General features: G+C 35.3%; 1 protein-coding gene across 1 annotated transcript; it reads left to right on the forward strand.

Annotated features, from left to right (window-relative positions):
• Positions 1-836: 836 nt before the first annotated feature.
• On the forward strand, positions 837-6,638 carry LOC126725821 (acetylornithine aminotransferase, mitochondrial). The gene is made up of 3 exons (XM_050430792.1): positions 837-1,515; positions 3,279-3,713; positions 5,833-6,638. The coding sequence occupies exons 1-3, from the start codon at positions 1,135-1,137 to the stop codon at positions 6,370-6,372; spliced, it is 1,356 nt and encodes a 451-aa protein (XP_050286749.1). The 5' UTR covers positions 837-1,134; the 3' UTR covers positions 6,373-6,638.
• Positions 6,639-8,536: the final 1,898 nt, after the last annotated feature.

The raw sequence follows: 8,536 nt of genomic DNA on the forward strand, positions 1-8,536 counted from the left end.
CCATCTACGAGGGAGAGAAGAGATATTACTTATATTGTGTTTGAGAGTCAAAATACAAAAACCAAAGAGAATCCCATTTTACCATCTAATCCAAAACATGATGAACAGACAATCCTAATGATAATTCGAGAATATGATATAAAATTAGTACTTTAGATATTGTATTAAAGTGGAGTATTGAGTTTTTTTTTTTTTTTTTTTTAATACACACATTCAAACCGACACGCCAACTCTAAGGCAGTTAGAGTCGTGGAGCTGGTTATAAACAAACGCACGATTGAGTTTGGAGATTGTCAACATCAAGGATTGATGAGTTGCATACAAAGAAACGAACAAAAGCAACAGAGTAGAAGCTTTTGTTCCAAACCTACACAGATATTTTTTTTTTTTTAAGAAACTACCTACACAGATATTAATCATGCTCAAGCAAATTTCTTTTTAATCCTTCAAATTTTAGTATTGGATATAATTTGGCAACAAATTTAGTAACAGCCAGAAGCTACAACTTCGGTTAATATCTTTTTTATTGGCTGTAAATTTTGATTAATCAACTATTATATTACATGTTTTTTTTCTTAATTTCTATGTACTTGTAAAAATTTTAGAAGATCAAATATCAAAAATTATATTATTAATCAAATGTTTAAATTCAAGTTTTTATAGTATAAAATAATTTGTAAAAAATAAATTTGTGAATCATGTGTTAAAAATATTTTTAAAAAATTTATAATTTTATAATTAGATTTTTAAAATACATAATTATATTATTTGTGTGTGAACAAATTTATAGTCAAACTTGGTACAAGTACAAGCTCATCAGTTATCTTGCCTAACTTTTCCGGGACCCAACTAAAAAAGAAGAATACATTCAAAACTGAAAAAGTCCTTTAAATCCAGAAATGTCAAATGTTTCACCTTCGAATCCATTCCATTTGTAAGTTATTGCAGTATAGTATTTCTTTTGCCAAAAACGCGAAATAATTAAGCGATTCCATTCCTCTATAATTAACATCATTTCATTTTCACCACAAAATCGCAAATATATAAACCCTGACCTTATAAAACAAACCATAAATTTAAAAAACACACACACAAACACAAAAATATATATATATATATAAAAAAAAAAAATCGATGAATTCTGTCCATCATTGTCTGAACCATCCGATTACTCCGGCGACAAATCTGTGCCGTCCATCAGGTAAACACGTTAGAGTGAGAGCGTGCGCAAACGTGGGAGAGCACGCGCCGGGTTCGTTGAAGGTAGGAGTGAGCAAGGAGGTGATGGAGGCGGAAGGGAGGGTTATGGTAGGGACGTATGCCAGGGCTCCGGTGGTGCTCTCCAGTGGCACAGGTTGTAAATTGTATGATCCCGAGGGGCGAGAGTACCTGGACTTGTCGTCTGGAATTGCCGTTAACGCGCTTGGACATGGTGATCCCGATTGGCTGCGGGCGGTTACTCAGCAGGCTAATACGCTCACCCACGTCAGCAATGTTTACTATTCCATCCCTCAGGTAACCTCTTTTCCTTTTTTTTTTTTCTTTTTTTCTTTTTTTTTTCTACATATGTTAAATGACTGTCGTGCCCTTGAACTTCTTGCTGTGGCCTCTGTCGCTGGAACAATTTGAAAAACTCAATAAACTCTTCCTATTGAGCATAAATTTTAAAAATATAATCGTTGGATTGTATATTTTTATTATAATATCTTTTATGCTTGTAAAATTTTAAAAATATCTGAAATCAATTGCTACGTCATTAAACAAATGTCAAAATTTCAAATTTTTGTAATCTAAAATTGTGTATAAAAAATATATTTATTAATCAAATAGTATATAATATCCAATTTTAATGAAATTTGACGTGCATATTTAGAATATAAAGAACATGAAATTCAATAATTAGATTTTTAAAATTAATTAAAATATATATATATATATATATATATGATAAGTTACTTTATTCCCTCTACTGCTGTGGCTTTCACAATAAGTTAATAAAGAAATTCATTACTAATTATCCCAAAAAAAAAATTATTAAATAAGTTGTGAAAAAAAAAAGTTGTATCATAGACTTATTCAAACAATGTAATTTCTAATAATAATTAACTAAAAAAAAGATATGTAATTGATATTAGCCACTGCACTCATGTGTTTAATCTATTTTGCTTTATTTTTTAAATTTTATGGTGTACAGCTTTTTTTCATTTCAAAATAATTAACTATTATAATGTGAAAGAGTTTTAAAAGTTTAGATAATTACTATTATGGTAAAAAGATAAAATGTGCCAATGAACTCTAGCTCAATGGAGTAAGTAAATATCAATGTCTTATCCCAATTATATATACAGATGAACAGTAAACTATATTATATAGAGTTTATTTATGTACACAGTTTCTCCAAAAAGAAGTTTCAAGTAACACTTTTATTCATGGATAAGGACTTATCAAATATAGAAATATGAGGCTCTCTTTGTTTCGAAATACAATGTCTTCTTTTCAGAAACATTTAAAATGGATTTGTCTTCCATTTTTTTGGCTGCAAGCTGAAAATTTACTTTTTAGGATTTAGTTGCAACCAAAATTTTCGATGACAGAGATGGTTGGGGGGATGAAGGTTGTGTTGGTGGCAACAGTGACAAATGACTGGTGATGGCAGCGAGAGAGGACTAATGGAAGCTAGTGGTGACAGTGATCAATGACCAATGACAGACAATTGGTCACCAATGATCAGAAATGGGGTGGGCGGTGGTGGCCAGGCAGAGGATGGGCGAGTGGCAGTCAGTGACTGGAAGCTGGTAGTCGTTAGCAATGTGGGGTTGGTGGGGGGAAGATGGTAGTTACTGTTTAAAGGAGTTGAAAATGCTTCAATGTTTTCCGTCATATTAATATTTTGGTTTACCACAAGAATAGTTTTCTATTGATTAATTAACATTTTCAATCGCACCAAACACCAAAAAACTGGGCCAAAATGTAACTATTACCAGTGAAAAGTCTCACTTTTCAATCGCAAGTGGTACTTATTAACAGGTTAGAATCATATTGTGAAGTTTTTAAGTTTTGCCTACTGACCAATGAAGCCAAAAAGACCCCAAATGAATTATCATTAAAAAAATGGGAAATGAAACGTGAATATGAGCAGAAAGAGATCCTAATGTTGTTCATTGCAAATAGAACATCTGCCAATCACAAAAATTGGTCTATTGTGATTGTATTTGCATTAGCTGCTTAAGTACTTTAACAAAATTTGCTCACCATAAAGCAATGTCTTGTTGCTGTAGGTGGAGCTTGCAAAACGCCTTGTGGCTTGTTCTTTCGCTGATCGTGTCTTTTTCTCGAACTCTGGGACAGAAGCTAACGAAGCTGCTATCAAATTTGCAAGAAAGTTTCAAAGATTTTCACATCCTGATGAGAAACAGCTAGCAACACAGTTCATTTCTTTTACTAACAGCTTCCATGGGAGAACTATGGGGGCCGTTGCTTTGACAAGCAAAGAGCATTACCGGTCACCCTTTGAGCCCGTCATGCCTGGAGTCACATTCTTGGAGTATGGTAATATACAAGCTGCAACGGAACTGATTCAGTGTGGAAATACTGCTGCTGTATTTGTAGAACCTATCCAGGGTGAAGGTGGCATATATAGTGCAACAAAGGAATTTTTATATTCCTTGCGTAGAGCTTGTGATGATTTTGGTTCTCTCCTGGTTTTTGACGAGGTAAGCAGCTGTTCATTTTGGAAAGATACTCTATTATAGATGCTAGTTTATGTGGTCCAAATCTATTGGCCAGATTTTATTATGAGGATGATATTATGCACGTAGGAACTGCACTTCCAGGACTTACACCTTCTCCTGTCCAACCCACACTACCACCGGCTTAAACCATAATATATTTTTCCAATTCACAAAATGTGATTTATATAACAAGTTGCTGTCATTACATGGCATTTTGAGTCAAGGAGAAAGGTAACACATTGGACTTCAATTAAGATTGTCTACAAAAGTAAGTGCTGCACTAACCCAGCACTAGCACAGGGGTGTTCTGCTTTAGTGGATAAGAATTTAGGCTTTTCATGTTGGTTCCTAAATAGCCCAAAATGACTATTTCAACAGTAAATAGTAGCTTCAGTGGTTCACTTCTGTTTGGTTCTCTCCTCAAACCGTCCTTAAATGTGCTGTTGAATTGCTTCATCTACTTGTTTTTTCTTTTTTTCTTTTTTCTCCAAAATTTGAGAAGTATCCATGTTAACACATTTGATATTACTATGCCATAAGATGCTCTAAAATGTCTCGCATGCCTATTTTTGGACTGCAGATCATAGGTGTTGAGAGGGAGAGAAGATAAAACTTTTACTTAAAGTAATTTGTTTCTTTGTCACATCTAGTTTATAATTGAGGGGTACATATATGCTTAGCCTAGGTTCTTGAATAAAGAATTATCATAAAAGTAGTTTTGGCCTCTTGTCCTAAGATTTGGAGGTTTGATGAATCCAACACCTAAACATACACTTGCACACAAGACTCATACAAAGAGCCATGTCCTTGTAATCATAAGAGAATGATTTTTACATGCTTTAAAAGACACTGGGTTTATCAAGTTTGCATTAGTGTGCAAGTCTGTTTTAATTGAAATTGTTTTCCTTTTTGAGAAATGGCCAAATCTTTGTAAGGAAAATGAGTGTTTTTTATTTTGGTAACTTTTTAAAGCTTACTTACCACAACAGTACTTCATAAATCTTGTTTCTGCCCGTTCTATTAAAGCTGAATTGTGTAAAAAGAGATAAAGAAAGCTGCAATGAGGCTACATTGTTAAGATTATTTTTTATATCAAAGTGAGAGTTGATCAGATAGTGGATAATTTTGATGTTGACTTATTATTTAAAGTTTTAAACCAATGACCCCATAGATATGTTTTACGTATTTGTTCTTTTCTTCTTTTCTTTTTTCCTTTTTTTTTTTTTTTGGTTATAAAGTATTTCCATATGAGCATTAGAAAAGCTAGAGAGCAATTCATATGCTAGTTAAGGTGATCTCATTTTCTATTTTACATGGAGTCTAGGAACCTAGGGATGGCACAAATCTTGGTTATAAACTAAGTCAAAGTCTTGGTCCCATATTTTTTAATTCACTTCCAAAGTTTGATCTTGATTATAGCTTGTGCCTTTGGATATCATTACTTTGTTTAAATCTTGGCTACTATAATAGGAAGGCTTCCCCCAAAATCAAAGAGACGATGGGAAACAATTTTCTAGTAGGATTAATGCTTCTCTATCATTCTTATCTTTCTAGTAGGATTTAATGCTTCTCTATCATTCCGTAGAAAGAGAATTGAGACAATATTCATGAAAGTAGATGTGAAGAGAGAACACATTTAAAAATTTTAAATTAAAGGATGAATGAGTTGTTTTGGTAAACAGTTCTTCACTGTCTACAAATGTTATCTTAGTTATTGGGACAAATTCAGGTCATCACTTATCATCAATGAAGTTGCTTTCTGCTAATGTACAAATAAATTGAACATTGGCAAATAACAGTCTCTGTATATAGGGCTAAAAACCTAATAATTGGATGAAACAGATTCTTATGCAAGTCTGGGAGTAGGGGTAGGGACGATTAGCCTTCTTTTTTCAGTGTATTTTATAATTTTATACATCATGTCTTACCAAAAAAAAAATGCATTGTAGGGAGATGCAGTTCTTTGATAGATCTTGCTCTGACCACGATTTTATTCCTTCTTTTTTGTTTTTGTTTTTTTTCTTTTTTCTTTTTTGGTTTCTTGTTGTCTAGGCACCTATTCCACAATTCAACTTATTGTCAAAAAATGTTTATTTTGTAGGTTCAATGTGGCTTGGGCCGTACTGGCAATCTTTGGGCACATGAAGCATATGGTGTAGTCCCAGATATAATGACACTTGCCAAGCCTCTTGCTGGAGGTCTTCCAATAGGAGCTGTGCTAGTGACTGAAAGAGTTGCCACTGCCATAAGTTTTGGAGATCATGGAAGCACTTTTGCTGGTGGCCCACTTGTCTGTAATGCTGCCCTTGCTGTTTTGGACAAAATCTCAAGACCTGGTTTTTTGGCCAGTGTCTCAAAGAAAGGTCTGTACTTTAAAGAACAGCTGATTAAAAAGCTAGGAGGTAACTCTCATGTGAGAGAAGTAAGAGGTATTGGGCTTATCATCGGGGTAGAACTGGATGTATCTGCTTCACCACTTGTCAATGCTTGTCGAAATTCTGGTCTTTTAATATTAACTGCAGGGAAAGGAAATGTTCTTAGGCTTGTGCCACCATTGATTATTACAGAGCAGGAATTGGAGCATGCAGCTGAGATTCTGTTTAAATGTTTGCCGGCACTTGACAAGGGTAACTTAGACTAGAGAAGTTTAATTTCATGCGTCAAGTGAGATTTGTAATGGGTTCATATTGATAATATAATGTGTTTGTGGTTGTTATTAGTATGGTTTAAATTTTGTTACAGTTGTATTGAAGCAAAGCTATCCGATGATATCAAGATATCCAAATCAAACACAATAAAAGATAGGATTAGATCAATTCAGAGTTAGCAAAATAACTTGAGCATTCCCCTATCTCATTTGTAACTGTTATTTGAATGTATTCTGCTCTATTCAAATCTCTTATCTATTGTATTCTTGTACATGATTTATAACACTGAGTCTATTTAGTGAAAGCAAACCACAAGTTTTAGGTGTGGAGCACTAAATTATTCAATTTATATTTCGTTCTTTTATGGTACCAATTACCAAATCAATTCTTGACTGACGTCGTGGACTTCATCTTCTTCCTCCAGCTCCTCCACAAATCTACTAATGTTAATTCTTCCACTGTCACTATTCTTTCTCTTCCCATGCAAACATTACCCAACCATCCAATTCGTTTTGTTATCACCAAGGATAATTATCTCCGTTGAAAATATCAAGTTGTTAGTTGTTACCCATCTCAATGCTCAAAATTTCCTTGGCTATGTCAAGGGAACCAAACTATTCCTCCCTCCACTATTCGTAATACAGCAACTTGCCAATATTCCAAACACTGCATATGCTACTTGTTGATGCTCATTTTGGAAGCCCAGTAGTAGGAAGAAGCCCAACAGTATAGGCAGAGAAGAGTTAGTGAATTGATAGAAGAATCATTAAGACCGAATGGCAGGAATAATGGATTATAGGCCCATAAAGTAAATAAATGGGCCTTGAGGAAAGCAAATGGGCCTAAAAGAGCCCAGAGAGAGAAGTAGTAAACTCATGGGCATTATGTGATGTAAAAAAGTAAGAATGGATCACAACAAGCCCGAAGTAATGAAATAAGAAAGTAAGGGGTTAATGGAAAGCCCCATGAGCCCCAAGGATGAAGGATAAGGTAATTAGGCTGAGACAATCCAAAAGAGTTAGTAAAAGCCTATGGGAATACAGAATTAGCAAATGAGCCAAGGATGCCCAAGGAAAACAAATGGGCCAAAGATGCCCAAAGAGGAAAGAAATGGGACAAAGGAGCCCACAAGCAATGTAATGGGTCAAGAAAGCCCAAAGTAGTATGAGTATGAATCAAATAACCATACTGGATCATTATAGCCAATTGAGAGGGGAATACGCAACAGGCCTAAAAAAGGCCCAACAAGCTGGAGTCAAATAACACCACAGTAGAAATAGCAGAGTATCATGGCAAGAATGGTAGCAAAACTACGAAAAGAGTAAAAGAGTAAGCTGAAGAAAGAAAAGCCCACAATCAAACAAAGCCCAGCCCTTGAGAAAAGTAGGCCGTAAGGAATGAGAAATCAGAAAACAGTCCATGCCATAAGAGGTCAAGGATGAGCGACAAAATACACAAACGAGCCTCCAAACCACGGCAAACATATAAACAGCGGACAAGCTTTGGACGTACACAGAACTGGAGCACGCATAAGGCTCAAACACCACCAGCCTGTACCCATCCAATACAGGAGTTACCCAACCAATACAGGAGGAAAGAGGGGGTATGGTCTGGCAGTGGAGAGAAGGGAAAGCCTATTCTGGGGTTCCTACTCAGTTTCTTTTAGGGGTAATGTCCTGCTGGGATGACTTACCACCCAAAAGAAGTAAGGATGAGTTAGACCACTAGGTGAATGCCATGAGAGATAGAGAAAGAACACCCACGTTATGGTGGATAAGAATGCCACAGTGAACAAGCAAACAAAATAATCTTCTTTGTCTGGTGATGGGGAGTGGCACAACCAACACAGGTAAGTGGTGATGGCTGGACAACTGACAAACCAGTGGTGGTCGGCAATGACACCCATACCAAACAAAAGTAGTTAAAGGCTAAAATGATAAAAGTCAGTCACAACAGGCAGTATATAAAGGACTCTTGCTGTGCATAGTAAGGGGGGACGGCAATAGTAACCACTAGGGGAGAATCACAACATCACTACATGGGTAAGCACTGAGAAAGAAAGAAAAGAAGGGAGAAAGAATCAAAAATAACAAAAACAGAGAAGAAAGAGAGAATCAGGAAGAAAAAACAGAGAGTATAGAATGGTAGGCATGCACC

This window comes from Quercus robur, chromosome 5 (assembly GCF_932294415.1).
Source record: "Quercus robur chromosome 5, dhQueRobu3.1, whole genome shotgun sequence".
Lineage (NCBI taxonomy): Eukaryota > Viridiplantae > Streptophyta > Magnoliopsida > Fagales > Fagaceae > Quercus > Quercus robur.

What these genes read in the sequence shown, in the direction of transcription:
- LOC126725821 (XM_050430792.1), top strand. Translation starts at nt 1,135, where the DNA reads ATGAATTCTGTCCATCATTGTCTGAACCATCCGATTACTCCGGCGACA. An exon ending in TTTACTATTCCATCCCTCAG is followed by an intron (nt 1,516 to 3,278) that starts GTAACCTCTTTT and finishes TTGTTGCTGTAG; the next exon opens with GTGGAGCTTGCAAAACGCCT. An exon ending in CTCTCCTGGTTTTTGACGAG is followed by an intron (nt 3,714 to 5,832) that starts GTAAGCAGCTGT and finishes TTTATTTTGTAG; the next exon opens with GTTCAATGTGGCTTGGGCCG.